The sequence below is a fragment of the Diabrotica virgifera genome, chromosome 5 (assembly GCF_917563875.1).
Source record: "Diabrotica virgifera virgifera chromosome 5, PGI_DIABVI_V3a".
Taxonomy (NCBI): domain Eukaryota; kingdom Metazoa; phylum Arthropoda; class Insecta; order Coleoptera; family Chrysomelidae; genus Diabrotica; species Diabrotica virgifera.
Window position 1 is genome coordinate 138,437,360 of NC_065447.1, and position 25,886 is coordinate 138,463,245.

General features: G+C 30.6%; 1 protein-coding gene across 1 annotated transcript in view; it reads right to left on the reverse strand.

Annotated features, from left to right (window-relative positions):
- The window catches only part of LOC114332424 (UPF0764 protein C16orf89 homolog), a 187,176-nt gene extending 163,131 nt beyond the window's left edge, over nt 1–24,045 (reverse strand). Inside the window, exons 1-2 of the mRNA XM_050650375.1 lie at nt 23,811–24,045; nt 10,741–10,878 (exon numbers count right to left, since the gene is read on the reverse strand). Of these exons, the coding sequence (XP_050506332.1) occupies nt 10,741–10,878; nt 23,811–23,970 (298 nt within the window). The 5' untranslated portion in view covers nt 23,971–24,045. The remainder of the gene's footprint in view (nt 1–10,740; nt 10,879–23,810) is intronic.
- Between the last annotated feature and the right edge of the window lie 1,841 nt (nt 24,046–25,886).

The window sequence follows — 25,886 nt, forward strand, 5'->3', positions numbered from 1 at the left end:
GCCGGTTTTACACAAATAGGATGACGTTAACTTCTCTTTCTAATACTTGTACCCTTTTTTTTTAATATAACTGTACCTCTTTTAATTGTTCCTTGCTTCTGGATAGAATTACTACATCATCCGCGAATGCCAAACATTGATGTTTTTTGTGATATATATGTCCTGATCTGTTAATATTAGCCTCTTTTATTATTATTTCCAATACTACATTAAATAGCAATGATGACAACGGATCCCCTTGTCGTACTCCTTCTTGCACTTCGAAATTTTCTGTTAGTTTGTTATTTACTTTTACTTTATTTTCTGTTTTCGTAAGTGTAAGCTTTATCATTCTTATTATTTTTGGTGAAACTTCTAGATATTTTTTAACGCTTTATATATTTCTTTTCTTTTTATTCTATCAAAAGCTTGCTTAAAATCTAAGAAGAGTGCCATTGTTGGTTTATTATATTCATAGCTCTCAGCTTGTATTTCTCTTAAAGTAAAGATGTTGTCTATAGTACTTCTTCCTTTTCTAAAGCCACACTGGTATTCACCTATGCTATTGTTAAGACTTCTTGCTAGCTTGTTTTTGATGTGGACTGCTAATATCTTATATATTACATTTAATAGTGCCACGCCCCTATAATTTTGACATTCTGCTTTGTCCCCCTTTTTATAAAGAGGACATATCACTGCTTGCTTCCACTCCATTGGTAGTTCTTCCTTTTCCCATATGTTTTTTAGTAATTTGTGTATTTTGTCTGTCAGCTGCGCTCCTCCATATTTTAACATTTCCGCTGTTATAGAATCACTTCCAGGACATTTATAGTTTTTTAGATTCTTAATAATAATTTCAACTTCATTTAGGGATGGTGCTATATCTTCCGTACTGTCTCTTTGCATATTCATTATTTCGTCTGTGTATCCTTCATTATCGTGATTTATGTGTTCTTCATTTCCATCATCTGTGTCTTCTTCATTGTGATTATTTGTGTACTCCCCGTTTAACAATTCATCAAAATATTGTTTCCATCGTTTTAATATTTCTTGGTCATCAGATATCATTTTTCCTTCTTTATCTTTGTAATAAATGGGCTGTGGTTTATATTCTCTTTTTTGATTTTTAATGCCTTGATATAAATTTCTAATAAGATTATTTTTGTAATTCTCTTCAATGTCTTTCAACTTATCTTCGTAAAATTTTCTCTTTTTATTTCTTAAAATTGCGCTGGTTTTTCTTCTTTGCTCTATGTAAAGTGTTTCCGCTGTTTTTGATTTCAGTCTTAGACTTTCTAATCGTAGCTTGTTCCGTTTCTCTATTTCTAGTTTGCATTCATCGTCGAACCATGCCTTTTGTTGTTTCTTGATTGACTTGTCAGTATCATCTGCTACGGCTTTTAAAGTATTTTTAATTAAGTCCCATGTTTGTTCTACATTGTCATTTTCTGTAATAAGTTCCAGTTTCTTGTTAAGTGTCAACTGGTATACCTTTTTTTCTTCTTCTGTTTGTAACCTGACTAGCTTGTTCATCATGCGTTTTTCTCTGTTTCTGTTTCTATTTATAGGTATTATTTGGTTCATTTTTATTCCCACTAAAAAGTGGTCTGAATCTATATCTGGCCCTCTATATGTACGTATATGCATTATGCTTTTTTCTACATCCTTCTCTATTAAAACATGGTCTATTTGGTTTACCGTTTGACCGTCCGGCGATCTCCAAGTGCCCTTGTGTATTTCCTTTCTCTGGAAGTAGGTACTTTTTATTAAAAGGTTTTTTTTCTCTTGCAAAGTCGATGAGCATGTGTCCATTTTGATTCGTTGTTGGATGCAAGCTGTATTTTCCTATAGTAGGCTTAAATATGTCCTCTCTACCTATTTTGGCATTGGTATCTCCAAGGACTATTTTGAGATCATATTTGGGGATGCTTTCATATACTTGGTCCAGTAGGTTATAAAACTCTTCCTTTACCTCTATTTCTTTTTCTTCTGAAGGTGCATGAATATTTACAAATGAAATTTTTTGGAATTTTCCCTTTACTCTAAGAACACTAAGTCTATCGGATATTGCTCTGAATTCTACAATTGATGCTCTAAAGTTTTTATGTATTAAAAAGCCTGTACCCAGCATTCTATTTTGCCCTCCACTATTAAAGAATAAGTAATCTTCTATTTCCTGACTGTATTGCCCTAATTGCTTTGTTTCTTGTAATGCGACGATCTGAAAACTGTATCTCTTAAGTTCAAGTACCATTTGTTTTAATTTTCCTTCTTTGTGACTTCCTCTTATATTCCATGTCGCCATACGTATTACTTCGTTTGATTTTATTGTTTTCTTTTTTGTTTCGTCTTTTCCCTCTTGTCTCCTTTTTCTTTGCCGTGTCGTCTTTATAGTATTGTTCTGTCCGTTATTGCTTATTAGTTTTTTGAGCGGTTATAATTTACTCTTTCCAACTTCTCTCTTTCTCTGTTCCATTCCCATACTTTATTATCCAAAATTAACTTTTGATATCCCACCTTAGCAATTTTCCCTTTGGCCTTCTCTTCTTTAGCAGTTGCTCTAATTTTGGATTGTATTTCTCTTTCACGTTTTGTTAGATCATCATTTATGTATATGCGGTTCGGCAGTTCTTTGAGTTTATATATGTTTTTCATTATTTCCATCTTTTCGTATTTGCTATCCAGTTCGACTAAGTATATTTTATCTCCCAATTTCCTTGCTTCATTTATTTTTACTTCTATACCAATTTCCTTGTCGATAAAATTTTTTACTGAATCTCTTAATACCTTTGGATTATTTGTAGTTATCGGGATGCCTTGTATAACTATATTTTTCCTTCTTTTGTCGCTTTCAAGGTATTGAATTCTCTCGTTGCAACTCATTATTTCTTTCTGCAAATTATTAATTTCTTTTAACATTTTTTCATTATTATTCTTCATTACTGATATTTCGTTTTTATTTTCAATCTGTTCTTTTTTGAGTTCTTTTAGTTCCTCGGAAATCTCCTTCATTTTCTTATCTTGTTCTTTTTGTTGTTTTCTTATTTCTTCTGTGTCCTCTTTAAGATTTTTTAACATAGACATAATTTGCGTTAGCATTTCTTTGTTGGAACCGTCATATTTCTTTGGAGATCTGGTGGTTTTTTTAGATTGTTGAAAAGCATCCAAGACATCTGTAGCTTTTCTTTTTCCTGATTCATCTGCTGTAGTTGAGTCATCGGAATCATACATTTTGATTACACCGCGATAGAAACTGGTATCCAGGTCGACCCTTTAAAAAATTGCCGTTTCTCACAGTGTAGCAATTTCTGTGTATTTTGAGTAATTAAAAAAATTATTATTCTATTTTTAATAATTAATTATATCAATTCTTATTGTAGTTATTTTGTAACTTTTAAAATTATTCGTTCCCACCTCTACAGGTCTACCAATATTTACAAATTTTAACAGTTTTTGTTAACTTTCGTGCTTTTAATTATTGATAATTAGTTTCAACATTAATGGAGTTTATCAAAATATAAAGCTAAATTCAATTTAAAACGGATGCTACTGTAATGCTGGTTGCCTAATTTTTAGGAAGTACTCTCACAATTTGTACTTACTATTGTAGTTCCCACGTCACTGGGTTCGGTGTGAATTACTGGTTGCCTACACAGCTTCGCACAGCTAGCGCCAGAAGTTAGTTACAATTCAACCTTGCGGATAACTAACCTCTACCCACTGTTAAAAAATCACGTTATTCGTCGTCGAACAGTTTCTTTTACAACCAATAATAATTCTGAGTCTACCTTACCAGTTAAATACCACTTTCACTACAATTTTTCACCAATTTAGTTCGATATTACCCGATAACGAATTAAATATCGGAACACCTATTTTTGTGTTGTTGTCTGGACAGTGGCGTATCCAATCTCCCACACTAACTTATATTTAAGTAAAAAGACATATGGGCTATTCCACGAATGTACGCCTGTCTTGGATTATCGCGACAACGATTATTTTAGTGTGCAACATAAGAAGTGCGAAAATAAATGGCTCTAATAATTGTTCCAATAAACAACAATGTATTTTGCAATTTACTTTCGTTCTTCATAATTTGCACAGTAAAATATTCGTTGTCGCGATAATCCAAGACAGGCGTATGTTCGTGGAACAGGGTATACTTAATAGTATTTTATTTACAAACACAAAACAATGAATAATTAATACTAAAAACAAATAACTAAACACATCTTATTTATTTATAATCTCAAATTACAATTTATTTGTTAGACCGACCGCGAGAGTATACAACACTGACTGAGTCTCTGATTCTGACTAATTCAAAAGCGTCTTATATGCCCTATTACAATGTTCTAGAAATCTTTCGAGTAAACAAGATTATTACGGAAGAGCTTATAATGAAAACATCGAAACGAATAAAATCCTTTATAAAAGGTATTTATTTAAAATCCCTAAAAAGGGTTACATCACAGAACTAGTTTTCGATTGGTTGACCAATCATCATCAGTGCTTACCTAAAATGAATACAACCTGATAAAATGATGCAAAGGCATCATTTTGACTACGGCTAAGAAAAGTTGTAGGTTATACTCACGTAATCTAACATGCTAACCACCAAAATATACTATTACAAAAATATAAGGGTAAAAACCCTTTAAAATAAATCCGTCAAGGAAACATTGATGACATATGCTAACTTAAGCATGGATGTTTAAAATATTCCATGCACTACGCTCTCGGTACCATCTGAGCTCTGATACGACATGTTCACATGACAGTATGGTGGCAAGTGACGATGAAATGATTGGTGACTTCTGAACGATGACGTGACCGAAGCGACAGTTCCACAGGAAGTTGAAAATTTAACCTATCATATTTGAAGACTATGGTGTACAACTTGTTAAATTACGAAATGTAACAACACTCACAAAATAAACTAGACGTTGTAGTTATAAAATGTATTCACGTATATTGTCAATGAAGTTGGTAGGCAAATCACATTACACAAATTATTTTTATTCGAAAACTGAAATCAGTAATCAAATCCTATTGTCGATATACTCAGGATTTAGAAAAGCAATTTTGTGTTGATTTAAAGTTATCGAACTTATTTAACTTGTTGGTAGTTGTTTCAATCCTGCAGGCTGCCCGGATCCCTAATTAAATATACTTCCCGGAATTATATATACTTCGTCAATTAGCCTTCAATAACGGTTACGATCCACACATCATAGATAAGCTCATTCATAAAAGATAGCTTAAGGTCTTACGACATGCTGCGTTCCCTAGGGATTTGACAACCAAACCTACTTATGCTTTTATGCCTTTCCACCAAGATAGGCTATCTGGGGATAATAAAAATATTATCAAAAGATCAGTAGATAACATCCAAATTTCTTTTAAAGTATCCAACAACTTAGGACAATCTCCATCCAATTTCAAAGATAGTATCAACTACATGAATCGTAGTGGTGTTTATAGACTACAATGTTCTGACTGTGATGCTACTTACATAGGAAGAACTTGTAGATCACTTGCTTTTCGCTCTCTTGAACACACCAAAAGAGAGAACACCTCTACCTTTTCTCAACATCTTAAACATAAAAATCATACCTTGAATATCCCAGATGATGTCTCTCTACTTCACAACATTCCACAGAAAGACTTCTTAAAATTGGACTTCCACGAGGACCTAGAAATAATCAAAGAAAAACAAAAAAGTCCGAACTGTGTCAACCGCCATGTTTCGTTCAATCGAGACTTCCAACCACTCCATCGACAAATATTTTCTTAACGCATTTATATTATTACTTTCCACTCCCCTTTTACTGCTTCCTTCACATTTTCACATTCACACTCATAATTGATTTGGTATAATCCACATTAACATTCTTTTCTTCTTCACCCATCAAACCATTTTCATCCATCCATAACATACGTATAAATCATTGATATTGTCATCCATACATATCGACATTATCTAAATTTTCATCTATATACAACCCACCCACATAATTCTACATATGACTATTCTCACCCCATCTATTCAATCTGCCATTACCAACATATAACACTCATCTATATTATAACCAAATCAAAAAGTCTCATTTTCTTTCTAGGTCCCGTTCATGTTCCATTCTCATTAATTTCCTTACAGACATCTCATACCCATCCTCTCCTCCCCCTACTGTAAACTTCATCTTATGACAGGTTTGGTTTTAAACCCTTAGGGATCCGGGCAGCCTGCAGGGTTCTTAGAAATTGGTCGCCTTAGTCTGAGCTTGTGTTTTTTAATGATATATACCCCTAGATTATTTAAGACATTTTTACACTCCAATCACCCCCACTGTGACCTCTTTTTAAACTTACACAAATTCCAACAACTACCAACAAGTTAAATAAATTCGATTATTTCATTCATAGGAGATTCTGACCCATAGAAAGCTACAGAAGTGAAAATTAAGGTGATAATTTTTGATTATATCCCGTCGTCAAGTATATTACGTCAGATGAACTTCGTTGCTACCAAAAAATACATTCAGTGACATTAATGACAATTAATGTTTTAAAAGTTATAAAAGTGATGACTCTCAACCGTCAAATATTTCTAACAACTGTGTGTTTAATTTAGTCCTGTCGCCAGGGGGGTTACAACGGTCTTCTTAATTCAGATGGACATACCTAAGTTTTTTTTATGTATTTTGGCCCGTAGAACACGAATTTTTTGGGTAACAGTTGATCCGGATGTCGATAAGATTGTTATAAACAAAGAAGTTGATGAATTACATAACAGCGATTTCTCGCAAAACAAAACATTTTTTTTGTATTTTTTCTGTCAGTCTAACCAAAAAATGTTAATACAAGTTTTTTCGTAGGATGCATAGTTTTCGAGATAAACGCGGTTGAACTTTCAAAAAGTAAAAAAATTTCAATTTTTGAACCCGAATAACCTTTGAATCAAAAATAACATAGCAATTCTGCTTACCGCCTTTAAAAGTTTGAGTCAAATTATATCTGTTTTGAATATTTGCATTGCTAAAAATTTATTTTTTGATTGTTAAAAAAAGCTTTAAACACATAGTGTTTCCTGTGCCTAATACATGCGTTTTAATGCATGATGCTACGTAGAAATAGCTCCGCTTGCATTTTTACCTCCTCCACCTACTCGTTCGATTTTAAATGAGAAATCATTGAAAACATCACTCAAGCACTAGGTGTTTATAGCTTTTTTTAACAATAAAATAATAAATTTTTAGCAATACAAATAATTAAAACCGATATAATTTGACTTGAACTTTCAAATGCGGTAAGCAGAATTGCTATTTTATTTTTTAATCAAAAGTTATTCGGGTTCAAAAATTGCAATTTTTCGAATTTTTGAAAGTTCAACCGCGTTTATCTCGAAAACTATGCATCCTACGAAAAAATTTGTAGGAACATTTTTTGGTTAGAATGGCCCAAAAAATACAAAAAAATGTTTTGTTTTGCGAGAAATCGCTGTTATGTGATTCCTCAACTTCTTGGTTTATAACAATCTTATCGACATGCGGATCAACTGTTACCCAAAAAATTCGTGTTCTACAGGTCAAAATACATAAAAAAACTTGGGTAAGTCCATCTGAATACAGGAGGCCGTTGTACCCCCCTGGCGACAGGACTAATTGTAATCATTTGTACTTACATAAATAAATTACAATAAAATTTTTGTTTTGAACAGTTTTATTCATGAAATAATCGCAACAAATTGCACTCGATCTCTAAAATTATTATCGAATTTTTGCCCTCGTGACACTTTGACATAATTTCACTCCCCTTCGGGTCGTGAAATTAAAACTGTCAAAGTGGCACTCGGGAAAAATTTGATAATTTTAGAGCTATTGTGCAATTACTACTGATAATTTCATTCGTAGGAGATTCTGACCAATAGAAAGCTACATAAATCTAAATTAAGCTGATTATTTTTTGATAATTTCCCGTCGTCAAGTATATTACGTCAGATGCCCTTCGTTGCTATGAAAAAATACATTTAGTGACATTAATCACAATTAATGTTTTAAAAATGATAAAAGTGATGACTTTCAACCGTAAAATATTTATAACAACTGTGTGTTTAATTGTACTAATTTGTACTTACATAAATAAATTACAATAAAATTTTGGTTTTCAACAGTTTTATTCATGAAATAATCGCAACAAATTGCACTCGATCTCTAAAATTAATATAGAATTTTTGCCCTCGTGACACTTTGACATCGTGACACTTTGACATAATTAAATTTACAAAATTACAAATTAAATTAAAACTGTCAAAGTGTCACTCGGGAAAAATTCAATAATTTTAGAGCTCTTGTGCAATTATTACTGATAAAGAAGTAGTGATGAAACACAGACTTACTCACAATCATTTAATAATACTTTGACGACCGGTTTCGATCTCTACACTATTCAGATCATCTTCAGGTCGGCGTTACAAGTAGTTAAATGCTACAATTAAAAAAAGCCAGAGTTAGAACATTGTCTGGTTGTACAAATGTTAATAGAAAGCCAAAATTTGAAAATAGGTATGCAACTGTTGACATTTCAGAACAACAAACTTATACATACATATGCACACATATGAGAAACAGATACTCATAAGCATGTATACGCACATGGATGCATGCGGTTTATGACTATTTGTTGAACGAGTAAAATTTAAAAATAATTAAAAACTATTAAAAATATTATTATAATTGTAATCAAAAATTAAAAATGCGTTCAAAATTCAAAAATTAATAAATAGTAATATCAATTTGATCCACTTATATGCCGTTACATGCAACGCATCCCTTGTAACGGCATGTAAGTGGATCAAATTGATATTTCTATTTATTAATTTTTGAATTTTGAACGCATTTTTAATTTTTGATTACAATAATTATAATAATATTTTTAATAGTTTTTAATTATTTTTAAATTTTACTCGTTCAACAAATAGTCATAAACCGCATGCATCCATGTGCGTATACATGCTTATGAGTATCTGTTTCTCATATGTGTGCATATGTATGTATAAGTTTGTTGTTCTGAAATGTCAACAGTTGAATACCTATTTTCAAATTTTGGCTTTCTATTAACATTTGTACAACCAGACAATGTTCTAACTCTGGCTTTCTTTAATTGTAGCATTTAACTACTTGTAACGCCGACCTGAAGATGATCTGAATAGTGTAGAGATCGAAACCGGTCGTCAAAGTATTATTAAATGATTGTGAGTAAGTCTGTGTTTCATTACTACTTCTAATATGGATTCACATATGCAACCCATTCAATATTTTATTACTGATAATTTTAAATCAACACAAAATTGCTTTTCTAAATCCTGGGTCTATCGACAATAGGATTTGATTACTGATTTCAGTTTTCGAATAAAAATAATTTGTGTAATGTGGTTTGCCTACCAACTTCATTGACAATATATGTGAATACATTTTATAACTACAACATCTAGTTTATTTTAATTTTAATTAATTATTTTTCACAGTGGAGTGAGTGTTGTTACATTTCGTAATTTAACAAGTTGTACACCATAGTCTTCAAATATGACAGGTTAAATTTTCAACTCTCTGTGGAACTGTCACTTCTGTCATGTCATCGTTCAGAAGTCCCCATTCATTTCATCGTCACTTGCCATCATACATATACATATACAACCCACCCCCACAATTCTACATATGACTATTCTCACCCTATCTATTCAATCTGCCATTACCATGTGAACAAGTCGTATCAGAGCTCAGATGGTACCGAGAGCGTAGTACATGGAATATTTTAAACATCCATGCTTAAGTTAGGATATTTCATCAATGCTTCCTTGACGGATTTATTTTAAAGGGTTTTTACGTCATATTTTTGTAATCCCTCATATTTTTGTAACATTAGGTATATTTTGGTGATTAGCATGTTAGATCACGTGAGTATAACCTACAACTTTTCTTAACCGTAGTCAAAATTTTAAAACCTTTGCACCATTTTATCAGGTTAATTCATTTTAGGTAAGCACTGATAATGATTGGTCAATCAATCGAAAACTAGTTCTGTGATGTAGCCCTTTTTAGAGATTTTAAATATATACCTTTTATAAAGATAGGGCCGACGCCGGCGTAGCGCAGGCGGTAGTATGCTTGCCTCGCATGCTGGTAGGCCGGGGTTCAAATCCTAGCGCCGGCAAGAACAACTAGACATTTTTAAAAATTTCTATAGGCCCCAGGTCGACTCAGCCTGAATAAAATGAGTACTTGGGTAAAACCAGAGGTAATAATAGGCGGTTGAAGCGTAGCACTGGCCCTGTTACCTTTCTTGTATATCGTAGGCCCTAGATATAGCAGACTACCCTGCTATAATCCCAAAGCCGCGTCAGCGGTAACGGGAGACTATTATTATATTATTACCTTTTATAAAGGATTTTATTCGTTTTTTTGTATTATATGGTATACAGCCAACTACAGGAAAACCTTTTTCCTCGTGGATCTTTTTTTTAGAATAACAAAGAATATTTACACACATAAATAAATCAAAGACAGGTTATAAATTAAATTGATAATAAAAATTATTTACGTGGAATTACAAAAATAGGCCGGAATCTTCGGCGCTCAATCTGGGTCTAGGAGCCTCACAATACTTATGTGAATACTTACTTTATTCCTTAATATTAAAAGAAACTGTACGAAAAAATGCTAAACAATTAGACAAATTCTGGTAATTAAGACAATGACTTACATAAAATCATATATGGAGGATTCAGTGGCAAAAAAAACTTCGCTTTGTTTAATATACTTTGACATTTTTGTATAAAATACTTTATATCTTTAATGTCGTCAAATTTAATCTGTAGCTCCAGTATCATTTGTAATTGAGCTAAAATAAAAATTAAGTGTTAAATCAGCGTTGTAAACATTACATTTTTAAGAAAAGCTTTGAAAATTAAAAATATTGAAACCGTGAAACCAGTAAAACTATTTTACGAAACGATCACATGTTAATTGAAAATCCACTAACTTTTGATTCTTTTGAGGGTCAGGACTCAGGACTATGAGTCTTCCGATACATATCATCGGTTTATAATATGACAGCATAATTCCAACCCATTGGAACAAAGCGTCGTTGCAACGTTGCAATGTTTTAAAGATATTAATCTATAAAAGAGGAAATCGACAACTTAGACCTGACCTAACAGCTTCCTCTCCCAGTGTAAACTTTTTATCAAAATAGTCATCTGTTTTATCAATAATACAATATCTATTAACCAACAGATCAAGCTGGTTTTGGCTCATATTTCAGTACCAATGATCTTATAGTGTCCACTAGTATTACTTTTTGCTGAATGACAAAAGGGTTTCGAGACAATAGAATCGAACGGAATAAGCAGAGCTCTAACCCAGTGTTGTATGGATTACAGATTTCTTCTTGTTCTTCCTCAGCGTACTCTCCTCTTCTCCAGTCATTTCTGTCGTGTCTTCTTTATTTAAACCTTTCTCTCTCAAATCCCCAGCTCCACAGTCCTTCCATCTTCTTTTCGGGTTGTCTCTTACTCTCTTTCCCTCAACTTCTAACAGTTTTCTTCTTTGTCCCCACATAGTTCTCATTTCTTCGTTCAACGTGACCCTAGTTTTGAACCTTTATTGAGACTGTAGTCACCCTAGCTCTTTCCCCTTATCATGTTTTCCTGATCTTGTCCCTTCTAGTCTTATCCAACATCCACCGTGACATTTTCATTTAAGCTATCTCTATCTTCTTTTACTGAACTCTCTTTACAGGCCACACTTCACCGCCATACACCAACGCAGACCTCACCAAATTCTTGTATATCTTTCCTTTTCCGATATTTCGATCACAGAGTACTCCGCTCATTTGCTTCCAATTAAACCAACCAGCCTGTCGAAGGCCGACATGATCAACCAGAAAAGAAGATGTATTTGGTGATTTTTATAGTGACAACATTGGGGGTGAATCTGTCTTTTGAGTTTACTACTCCTTGTTTAAAAACAGGCCAAGGAATGTTTCAAAACTCGATCAGTCCAAACGTATTGCTCATGTGTTACAAATAACTAAATTAATAGGAGGAGGTGACACTTATTGCAGCTCGAAGTATACAGGGTGTGCCAAACCTCTGGTTTTATTTGTGTACGGCTAAATTATGGGATATAAAAAAATGTTTTTAACAAAATTAATGTATATCGAAACCGTCTATAATTTAAAATTATTTTAGATTATACAGGGTGAGTCAGAACGACGGTAGGAACCAAAGATGTTGTGTTTTTAAATGGAACACCCTATATATTAAATCATTTTTGAATATATTTTTTAAAAATATTAAGAATTTATATAAGGTATTATAGGCCTAAAGTTAACAATTTTCGAAATATTTACACTTTTATTGAGAAAAATGGTAATATTCAAAGGGCTGTGAATTAGGCTTTCAAGGTAATAAAAATTTTTATGGCATGTCAAAGTTTTTTTAGTATACTGTTATTTTTAAATAAATTAACATATTTGACATATATCCATAAAATATACAATGTGATCACTATTTGCAAATATAAAATTTTCTCATTTTTTTAATGGGACATTCTGTATAGTAGTATCGCCTTTTGTAGTAAATATTACAACCTTTCTTTTGGTATGAGGTTGTATGTACCTAGCATGTTTCGTTTTGTAGATATTTAAAGAAAACTATAGATTTTACCTTTTTGCGGATATTTTGTTAAAAAATTTTTTTGCAAAAAAAAATAATTATAATCTTGTTTTAGAAACATACATTAAAATATCAAATATGCAAATAAAAACGTAATTAAAGATTAAAATAAATCGTATATGCTTTTTCTCATGAGGGTCTTTCAGTGCGTCACAGTTTTTCGATTTCTTTCTAACGCATTAAATTGTATGTGACAGAAAAAAACGCCCGTCGGTGATTACATTTCGTCGATGAAATTTATAACATTTATTCTAGTTGTCAATAGATGGCGCCATAATCGAAAATAAAATAATTTGTGAATTATATAAAATATTTACGAATACCCATAATCTGAACAATTTATAAGACTATACAAATCAAAGAAAATACCATTTTATAAATGCAATAAACACAATTGATTTGTTTTTTTTTTGCCAAATTGCAAATAAAATGTGACAACTGTCAGATTTAACTAAAATGTCATGTCACTAAAATGTATATTATCACGGACTTACCTTTTTTTCATCATTTGTAACGCACTGAAAAATGCTCATGAAAAGAACATTACTAGTACAATTCAATTGAATTTAATATTTAAAAATTATTTTACAAAAAATATTTTACTATACTAATGAATGCATAAAATAGTTACTAAATTAAATAAACAACCAAATTTGATATCTAACCTAGTAATTTTTCTACAACAGCAACTTTCTTGTACCAAATTAATTGTTAGTTATATTGTATTTACGAGTAAGATCAGTTAAACTTTTAATTTACCTTTTAAATTTACTTGCATCTTGAGAAGATAATTATAAAGTATGCTTTGAAACAAATGAATGTTAAATGTATCAGCCAAATTATTAATATAAATATTATTAACTGGTGTCACAAAAGCTGGTAATACTTTTGTAGTTGAAATTTTTGTAACAATTTTTTATGTTTTAAATTTTAATTTTTCAACCAAACAATTGGTGAATATGACATTTGTTTTGGACGAAACCATTAGAAATTATTACCAGCTTTTGCGACACGACTACATAGATACTATTTACTTCATAATATTATACTTTAGTCCAGGGCGCATCTGTTTTGAGATGGACGTTGAGAGGTGACTCAAACTTTTTTGCAGAAATTGCTTGAAAATAAATGAAATAATAATATTTAAGTTATCCTCCCTCTCAAAAATGTCCGGAACATTGTTTAAATAATCAAAATGTAAAAAATTGAATGAAAAATTCGTTTTTTTTCTTCGTTTTTTGATTATAACTTTAAAAGTATTCATTTCCGAGAAAAGTTGTACTGACATAAAAGTTGCGTAATTAAATTTCCTACAATATAGAATTGGTTAAAAATTTAAAAAATAGTCACCCTAGTTGCAAAATAGCAATAATTGCGAAAAAACCATACAAAAACAAGTATTCGCATTTTACGTTTTTCAACCATTTATGATACACTTAGGACCTTCATATTTCACCCAGAAAAACTTTATGATACAGTAAAACAATACTGTAAATTTCATTAAGATCGGGTAAATAGATTTTGCAAAATAAATTTTGCAATCCAGCTTTCGCAAAAAAAAATTCATTTTTTCAAAATGTTACAGGACTAAAAATAAAGCAGATAGCAAATTCAAATTTTTTTGGCTTATAGAAGTGTACTGTACCTTTCATTTGCAATTTTAAAATTAAAATCGATTAATTACCACGGCGTCAGAAAATTTTTGAAATAAACAATAATTTTTGGTGCTACGCGCAGGACAGCGGTGTTCGATTCACACAAGTTGATTTCCACCAAAATTTCTTCCAATGTTTATCTAATATATTATTTTCTTACTCTATATTTTGTTGTATTTTAATATTTTAATTCCACAGAAATCAAACTAATTTTATTATTGTTTGTGAAATATTGGTTAAACAATTGCATATGTTTAAAAATAATAAACTTTTATTATTTAAGTTAAAATATATGAACAAAGAAAGTTTTTGCTAATATAAGTGTTATTTCAAAGGATAGAGTGTTTTGCAATAAACAAATTTATTTATTTATATCGAAATGTAATAAAAATTAAAATGTATCAATCATTATCAAAGGTCATTGGAATGCCCAATCAGAGCAAACTATCCGCTGTCCTGCGCGTAGCACCAATAATTAATGTTTATTTAAAAAAATTCCTGACGCCGTGGTGTTAATCGATTTTAATTTTGCAAAATTGCAAATGAAAGGTACAGTACACTTCTATACGCAAAAAAATTTTCAACTTGCTATCTGCTTTATTTTCAGTCCTGTAACATTTTGAAAAAATGAATTTTTTTTACGAAAGCTGTATTGCAAAATTTATTTTGCAAAATCTATTGCACCGATCTTAATGAAATTTACAGTATTGTTTTACTGTATCATAAAGTTTTTCAGGGTGAAATATGAAGCTCCTAAGTGTAGCATAAATGGTTGAAAAACGTAAAATGCGAATACTTGTTTTTGTATGTTTTTTTTTTCACAATTATTGCTATTTTGCAACAAGGGTGACTATTTTTTAAATTTTTAACCAATTCTGTATTATAGGAAATTTAATTACGCAACTTTTATGTCAGTACAACTTTTCTCGAAAATGAATACTCTTAAAGTTATAATCAAAAAACCAAGAAAAAAATCGAATTTTTCCTTAATTTTTTGACATTTTGATTATTTAAACAATGTTCCGGACCTTTTTGAGAGGGAGGATAACCCAAATATTATTATTTGATTTATTTTGAAGCAATTTCTGCAAAAAAATTTGAGTCACCTTTCAACGTCCAAATGTACTAATATTTTTACAGATGCGCCCTGGTCTACTTGTGGGGCGCCGTCCAATTCACCTAAAACCTTGAACTTGTCAAACGTCACGCGCATGTCCTATACGCTCCAACTCGTATACAGTCACTTCATCGAGAGCCCCAACTCATATACTTGACATTTCACATACTCTGGTGAAATTATTTGTTTTAGCTTCGTTCATATCAAGCTTAATTCCTTAATCGGACTAGACCACTATTATTGACAGACAGATGACAGCCTAGCTTGGAAAACAAAAACAAATAATAAATAAATTTTTATTTTTAATGTTTATTTATACATAATATTCATTTTACAACATAGAGAAATAAAAACAAGATTGTTTTTATTTCTTGTTTTCTTTCTTGTTTTTATTCCTTGTTTTATTTCTTGTTTTTATTCCTTGTTTTTATTTCTCTATGATTTTTGTAATAATCCAATATAATCCTAGGAAATAAAGGATAAATATGAAAGCAGCCTCTTTTAATAATTAGACTAGTTGATGATTGAAGTAAACAAAAGAAGCACAGCACCTAACCCGTTTTGCGATGCGTCTACTGAAGCTGAAACTACTGTCTCTAATTCAATATCATCGTTGATTGAATTATTGATATGGGTCAATCAACGATATCATAAAATTGTAATACAGGTTTATTAATTAGAACTTGTCTTAATTTTTCAAAAGAAATTTCATGTTCATTTTCCCAAATGAATTCATTTTTTTAAGTAATTGACGTAGTGGATATCGGATATGTTATGTCTGAGAAATTACCAATAAATTTACTTACATAAGTCAGCACAGTGACGGTTTAAGGCATCATGGGGCCCTAGGTGGCCATAAGAAGTAGGCCCCTTTATATCGACCATTTACTTAAAACAAATTTACAGATATTTATGTTGTTTTGGGAAGTAGTTACTCCAAAAATAAATTACGACAATGTAAAAAAGATCATTTTTCTTTTTTTTTACATTTCGCAACAACTGCTCATTAATATTCAATATATGCCAAAGAAAAAAAGGGATATTGTGTCGATATGTGATTTTGCCCTGGGTATGAGTGCTACCCCTTCGGGGGTAAAAAAACATACATTCAAAATAATGGATAACTGATTAATTCTAAGTAACTTTTGTTCTATCGAGTTTTTTCACTAAATTAATACTTTTTGAGTTATTTGCGAGTGAATATGTTCATTTTTCAACAAAAAAAAACACCTTTTTAGACAGTTTTTCGCAAATAACTCCAAAATTAAGTATTTTATCGAAAAAGTATTCTTAGAAAAAATATAGCCTATACAAAATTTAAAAAAATGGTGTATGTATGAAGTATGTAGACCCAGTATAAGCAGAACTGGAGCTAATGAAAAGTAGATTCTTATTTGACAAATTCCAAATCAAATATTTCAACGTAAATTACCAAAAAATGAAGCACTTTTCGGTGAAAAATCATATTTTTTTATAGTGTTAAAAAAAGTTTTATTTTTGTTTTTTTTTAATAAAGTTTCAAGTATCAAAATTAAGTAAGTAAAGCTTAAAATAATGTCGATTCCTTCTTTTGGCACAAAAGTCTTGAAAATTTATGAAAATCTTGAAAAAACTTATAAGTATATTATGTATATGATGTATAAGTTTCACCGGTTCACAGTGCTTATATTTTAAACCATTGGGATTTAAAGTAAAATAAATTTTTTGAAATTTTGAAAAATAAAATGTATTTTGTTTTCAAAATAACTTAAAAATTATTAGTGGTACCAAAAATCTTAAAGAGTAAAAAATATAGGTTTTGATTTTCTGAATATTTCAGATTTTTGCTTTTTTTTAAGATAAAAATTATTGGTTAAGATATGACTGTTCAAAATTTGCATACCCTGGGTACAGAATTTTTCATTTATTAAAAATTAATAAATGAAAATAGTTTCTATCCTTGTGGGATCGGTACTCACCGGAGGGACCGCAAACGTTCGGATACAATTAGCGTCTGTTTGCAAGAACAATGACGACTTTGCTAAGTAACAAGACATTTACTCAACACACACACACACACTACCCACTACACTAGGTAGCTGATTGAAAAAATCCACTGTACCATGCCAATGGCCATTAGTTGTCGAGGCATTAAGCTAAATAAAAAAAATTGCATACACTCGTGATTAGTGACTTGTTCAAGCCCTTTCTACTACAGCCCTTTTATAAATAAGCACTTTATATCGATGAAACTTACAGAGCATATAAACAATACACACAAGTAAAGTAGCTTGTGAAGCGGTAAGGATTAATTTCATTTGGGATGCTAATTAGGGGGTTATTTTCACCAGTTTTTTAACCCACAAAATAGGATCAACTTTATTATGAGCGTATCTTGCTTACTTTTTATGATAGAATTTTTTTTTAAAAACAAGAATCATGCTTTTTTAAAACATTTAAACAAGTTATGATGAGTTTTCCATGAAAAGTGCTTCATTTTTTGATTATTTCACGTTGAAATATTTGATTTGGAATTTGACGAATAAGAACCTACTTTTCATTAGCTACAACTCTGCTTCTACTGGGTCTACAGACTGCACACATACACATTTGCTAAGAATATTTTTTCGATAAAATACTTACTTTTTGAGTTATTTGCGAAATACCGTCTAAAAACGTGTTATTTTTTGTTGAAAAATGAAGATATTCACTTGCAAATAACTCGAAATGTATTGACTTGATGAAAAAACCAGGGTAGGCAAAAACCAAAGGATTTTTCAAAAAAACCAAAATTATCAGGATTTTTTGTTTAAACCAGGTTTATTTGGTTTAAACCAGGTTTATTTGGTTTAAACCAGGTTTATTTGGTTTAAACCAGGTTTATTTGATACAAAGTATCATAAGTCTAAATACTTTAAAAATGAATAAATTATTTTATAAAATAATAGTAATAAACAATAAAAAAAATGATTAAGACAACTTTTATTTTTCAACATATTCAAAATAGCTAAGTTCGAAAGTAAAAAATAGAATTTATTTATTTTAATTTTCTTCATTTGCGGCAGCTGTATAAAAAAACTTTAAATAAAAACACCAGTTTGGAGGTTCAGTAAAAAAACCAGGTTTTTTTCTTAAAAAAAACCAGTTGATTTAAACCATGGTTATACCAAGGATTTAAGCATGTTGGTTTAAACCTACCAACCCTGGAAAAACTGTATTGAACAAAAGTTGCTTAGAATTAGTCAGTTTATCCACTTCTGGGCGTATTTTGACAATATATTTTTTCAACCCCGAGAAGGGGTGGACTCAACCGTAGAGCAAAAACACACATTGGCACAATATCACTTTTTTATTTGACATGTTAGCTATGCTTGTACCAAATTTCATATCGATCCAAGCTCTTGTTTCAAATCCAAAGTTTCTTTCAAATTCGGAGGTTTTGCAATATTTTACCGTGAGTGAATGGACTATAAGGCCCATCGGTGGGTAGAAATTGAAAAAAAAACGTAACATTTTAAATTTTTGTTTAAATAATTAAATATTAATTAATGCATTTGTGTGGGATGCGGGCCCCATCAAGTGCCCGGGCCCTAGGCGGCGGCCTAGTCCGCCTAATGGTTAATCCGGCACTGAGTCAGCATACCTAACAGTCTCTGAAAATCTTTTTTATTTTCTGGTCTACGAAGTTCAGTATTTTGGATTTATCTGGACTTATACCGTTGCCTGAAATTATATGACCCATATAACAAATTTGAGTTTTACCTAACTTACATTTTGACAAATTAAATTTAACATTGTTTCTCTTAGCAATTTTGAAAACTTCTTTGAGCTTGGCATCATGCTCTTCTTTGTCTTTTCCCCAAACAATTATATATCATCAATGTAGGCACCTATGTGTCGGCACCATCCATTTTGAAAATTTCCTTGAATTTACTATGAAACACTTCTGGAGCCGATATTAAGCCATAGGGCATTCTAAGAAATTTATATCTCCCGAAAGGAGTACCAAATGTGCAAAGATTATCTACTACTTTCTGCTGTTAATGGAATTTGATAAAACCCTTGTGTTGCGTGTCTAATGTAAGTACTGAAACAGTTGCATTGCGTAATTTACTCGTTATTTGATCTAAAGTTGGAATTTGACAATGTTCTCTTTTAACAACCTTATTGAGTTCAAAAGGATCTAAACAAATTCTCAAGTACTTTCTTACAAGTACCAAAGGATTCACCCATTCTGAAGTACCTACAACTTTTTCAATAATTTTTTGCATTTCAAGATTGTTTAGACTTTCTTCTAAATTTTTAAGTAAAGGTAAAGCTACTTTTCTTGTTGGGTGTATAACTGGTTTTGCATTATTATCAATTTTTATAGCATACCTTTTATTAATGCATCCTATGCCTGAAAAAATATCTTTAAATTGTTCAATTAAAATATATTCTTCAAAATCATAACCTACACTCCCTACACTATTTACTTTAGATATTAAATTTAATTGAATACTAGAATTTAAGCCTAAAATTGCTTCAGTTTTAGAATTTACAATATAAAAGTCTAAATCATGTTCAACTTTATTTCTTTCACAGTGTAATGTGCATTTACCTACACCTACCACATTAAGATTATTTCCAGTGTAAGATTGTAGTTTTGTATTTGTTTTCATGATTACCCTGTTAGAAAATCCTTTCTAAAGTTTCAAAAATACCTTACTCATTGGTAATACACAATGGTAATACATTTGCCATTGCACCTGAATCTATTTTGAAAGTAATTTTATGTTTATTTATATTTAAATCTGCAAACCATGCTATATTTGTGAAATTATTTTCCCCTGCATTAACTTATAGTACATTGCCTATGAACAAATCATTACAACTACTTGTTATATTTGTGAAATTATTTTCCCCTGCATTAACTTCTAGTACATTGTCTACGAACAAATCATTACAACTACTTGTTACCTTTGGACTTTTAGTTACAGTATTTATTTCATTAACCTTTTTGTTTTGAAATTTTTTCTTTCTACATACTGTTGCAAAATGATTTGGTAATTTACAAAAATTACATACCTTACCAAAGGCTGGACAATTATTTATTCGATGCGACCTTTAACCAAATTTATTACAATTTTGTATATTCTGACTCCTTCTGATCTCCTCTGACCTCTTGATGTTTCTCCTTCCCACCACCTTGATAACGATTACCTGATTTGTTGTCTGCTTCCACTTCTATTACATTACTCGAGGCTCCTACTCTCATCATTTCACTTCTGGCTCTGGATGACTCTTTACCTGGCAAAAGTTCGATTGCTTTCTCCAATGTAAGACCATCTTCTTGTAATAGTCTTTCTCGTATTTCATTGTTCTTAATGCCACATATAATCATTGTTACAATAAGACTATCTTGAAGCTTTTCCAATTTGCAATTACCTGCCCTTTTCTTCAACTCGGTTATGAAATTATTGGTTGGTTGTCCTGGGTCTTGTTTGTAAGTAAAGAATTTATACCTTTCATATGCAATATTTTCTTTTACTTGGAAGTGTACTTCAAACTTTTCCAATCAACATTTTAACTTATTTTTTTCGTCCTCTGCCATATGTTATTGGTATATAACAATGATACAAACCAAAGACGTATGACGTAGATATATTAATATTATGTGACATGACAGAAGCTCGAAACAAATGACAATAGATGAAAAGCCATATAATACACGGATTATACAACATATGATAGGAGCTCGAAACAAATGACAGTCAATGAAAAGCCCTATTGTAACAGTCTGAAGCCATTGTTGCTTCTTTTATTTTCTCCATGTATACCTATTGCTTTGCCTGTTTCCTCATTCTTTATGATTAGTCTAGCATTTAAATACCCTATTACTATGAATAATTGTTTACAATCACCATTACATACCATTAATTTTAAGAAAATGTTTTTCTGATGAATTTTCATTAAGATTTATTTATATAAAGGATTCACCCCCATGTTATAAATATTACAATGATATACATACCTATATTTTCAGGGTATAAAATTGCAATTGTATTTACATAAATCGCACTGTCTTTAGAATATGTATATTATAGTACCTGTAATCTATTATAATTAAAAATATTCATTGTGATTATTTACAAATTTAGATACAATTTAATGAATTGAATTATTGTAACTTAATTGATTACTGTCCATTTCAGAAGTTTCCAAACTACTGGCAATCTCCACTGCTCCCTCCAAGTCTAGATTCCTGGTGCCTGGTGCCCAATAGTCTTGCTTGTATTCTTTTGGAACATAATCCAAAAACAAATTGGTTCCTTATCGCAGACTTTAGATGTGCTTGAAAATTGCAATTTATATAGAAATTATTGCACTGATTCTCCTTCTACTTGCCGTCTGCATTTAAATCTGTAAGTTTCAGCAATTTCCAAAGGAACAGGATTGTAAAAATTGTTCATTTTTAACAACTTAGTCCTATATTTTATCTATCATCTGCTGGTTATACACATATTTTAGAAATATATACTCTACTTTTCCAAAAACTACTTTATATTTTATTTTTATGATCTATTTTTATTATATATCATTTTAATAGGTTAGGTAGTAGGTACTTAAATCAAATCTTCTCTTTTTCTTCCCACTTGTAATACAAACTTATCCAACAAACATAAAAGTATAAAATACTGTTTATACTCTTATATTATATTTGTGGGATAATACATGTTCTATACTTTTTAATCGATATAATACATGTAATAACGACATCATTAATTCAATTTCTAATTATATTATGTATAAATATTATTCTCAATATGTATGTGAGTTGGTGTGTATATGAATAGGGTTGTATCCAGTTGTATCCAACTTGGCGATTATGCGTTTTCGTGACTATTTCTGTGTTACCGACATTTCACAGTTTAGGCGAATTGGGGGCGACCCCTACTTGTGTAACGTTCATTTGTTTCAAGATGTAGGTAAATTAAAAAGTTATTAACTGATCTTACTCGTAAATACAATTTAACTATCAAAATTAAGTACAATAAAGTTACTAGGGTAGAAAAATTTCTAGGGTAGATTTTAAAATTGGTTGTTTAATTTAATAATTAATTTATCCATATTAATTACTTATTAGTATGGTAAAATATTGTTTGTAACATAATTTTTTCTACAACCGTGTTAAAAATGCAATTTTTAGCACTCCATACGAGCGTTAAAAATGCTACTTTAAGGCACTATTTAGTGCTTTAAAATTTTTAAGTCACTGCAGTTCGTATTGACCGTATAGGCCATTTTGATGTCATGTCAAAAAAATATAAAAATGGAATGTCAGTCAAGTTACAGTAACAGTTTTTGTAGATATTGTCCTGTAATTACGTTTGTAGAAAAAATATTGTATGATATGCGTGTTAAAAAGTACATTTTTAAGGCACTCATGTGAATTACAGACTCACTTTGCTCATTCTGCAAACTTTCACATGCGTGCCTTAAACGTGTACTTACTTATATCATAAATAACTATTAAAGATATTAATTTAAATTAAGTTACACTTGCATACGTTTTATTTTAACCTTTAATTATGTTTTTATTTTCATCTTTGATATTTTGTCTCTAAAATCAGATTATAATTTTTTTTTGCAAAAAAATTTAATTAAAATTATCGCGGATATAAAATATCCGTGAAACGTAAAATCTATAGTTCTTTTTTAAATGTTTACAAAACCAAATATGATATGTACATACAACCTTATACCAAAAGAAAGGTTGTAATATTTACTACAAAATGCAATAGTAATATACAGGGTGTTCCATTAAAAAAATGAGAAAATTTTGTATTTGCAAATAGTGATCACACTGTATATTTTATGGCTATAAGTAAGAGATATTAAATTATTTAAAAATGATACTATATTGTAAAAACTTTGACCTACCATTAAATTTTTATTACCTTGGAAACATAATCCACAGCCCTACAAATATTACCATTTTCTCAATAAAAATGTAAGTATTTCGAAAATTATTAAGTTTAGGCCTATAAGACCTTATACAAATTTTTCATATTTTAAAAGAATATATTCCAAAATCATTTAATATATAGGATGTTCCATTTAAAAAAATACAACTTTGGTTCATACCGTCGTTCTGACTCACCCTGTATAATTAAAAATAATTTTAAATTATAGGTGTTTTTGATATACATTAGTTTTGTTAAACATTTTTTTGTATATCCCATAGTTTAGCCGTAATCAAAGAAAACCAGAGGTTTGGCGCACCCTGTATATGGGTATATCGAGATATTAATAATTAAAATATAATTTGATGTTTTCCAACTAAATAAATGGTCCTACTTACTTTGAGCTAATACTATTCCAAAATAACCATCAAATCCAAATTGATCCATCCTTTGATTAACAAAATTTAAGACATTGTCTAATGCTTCTTTAACATCACCCAATAATCCGTTCGTTCCGTTAGCAAATAAAACCAAACCTACAATTAGTAGAAGATACATTTACAATAATATACTGTATACTTCTATGATATCCTTCCTTATGTATAGGTACCTATTTTTCAACGTTGTGTGCAGGATTTTCGTAAACTCGCTTTTATTTATTAATATTTTGCACATTATTAGTCGATATCTTGTCTAAAACCATATGTGGGTTGACAATTAAATATAAGCTAAATTAATTAGAATTACTATATATACTACTATTATTTCTACGCTATAAATAGCATATACAGAGTGATGAGTGCGGTAAAAACCGGCAAAATAACGCAAACGATGGAAAACATAATACGTTGTGGAATAAAAAGGAATAGAACTAGTAGAGGTGGGAAATTATCGTAGACCTCTACATTTACATTACATTGCCACTATCGATAGTTTACACCTTTAGACTTTAGCTTAAGAGCGTAGGCGCAAAATTTGGGGCCCATGATTTTTAAATGCATCAATTTTTTTCGAATCATGAAAAAACTATTAAATATTTTTGAAAACTTTAAACGCAGAATGAAAGATTAAATTTTTACAGAGGGCCAAAAGTCCCATAGAATAAACAAAAATTTTATTTTGAATGAAATATTTCAAATTATTAAAAAAATCACTAATTTTTCTTTTTTTTTCACTCTTATAACTTATTAAAATAAACATTATAGACGTTTTCAGGGACTTTCGGCGCTCGGTAATAATGTAGTCTTTCCTTCTGCGTTTAAATTTTTCAAAAATTCTTATTATAGTAGGGGAGGAAATTATGCTAAATTTGCAGCCACTCGAGCGCTATGGGGACCTATTGGGTTGTGATTATTAGGTCCTAAAACCAACAAAATTTAAGTAAAGTTTTCCATTTTAGTGGGGACTTTTCATTTTTTAATTTAATTTTCTATTTGCAACAATCTTTTTTCCGAGTATAGCGCCATCTATCCATAATTCGAAAAAATGTTTCGAATAAAAGTTGCTTATTTTTACGTAAAGAATTCAAATCTGCAATAAAATTTTGGGACTCCTATTTAAGATTTTAAAGTAACCCCCCACCTCACTGACCTCACCTCCGTGGGGGTCGTGTTTGGTACCATTCGATAGATTTTTCAAAAATATGTAATACGTGTATTTTGCAGTTTTTCGATCTGATGTTCATTTCGCGAAATATCGCGGGGTTCATATTTAAAATTTTAAATTTACCCCACCCCTCTCCGTGGGGGTCGTGTATGGTATCATTCGATAGATTTTTGAAAAATATTGAACACGTATTTTTTAATTTTTCGATCTGACGTTCATTTCGCGAAATATTCGCTTTTTTCTTGTGAAACTTTTTGACTCACCCATTTCCTTAAGGGTCCTTTACACGGGCCACTAAAATTGCATATTTTCGGCAATATTTAGTGGAAATATTGCTCAGCGATATTTGTGAAAACAGAAATATTTACTTATGGCCTGTCAACAATAATAAAAAATATTTACTGCAATATTTGCAGCCATGCTTGTTGCATTATATATCCGTTTTAGATGAAAAATACCCTTGAAGTATTGACGAGACGAATGTTTACACTATCAATACCCGTTTCTGGTATATCCCGAGATAAAATAAATTGAATTGCTTCATATGCACTATGCAAACCAATGTACAATTTTGCCACCTTGACTTCCACTTTTCTTTTGAATTACCTTTTTGTGTTCATTTTTCGCACATGTCCATAAACTTCTGAATTTTTTATAAGCTTCTTCTGGTGTTATATTGAATTCTTGTGCAATGGCCGTCCAACTATCTTTCTTTGCATTTCTGTCTTTGTATGATGTATTTTCTACATCCCACAACTCTGGACGTAAATGTACTGCATTAATAAAACTTATTGTGTTTTCATTTGACCACGTATTCATTTTTTCTTTGTATGTTGTGACAAAACCAAATTAAATTTCTACAGAATAGC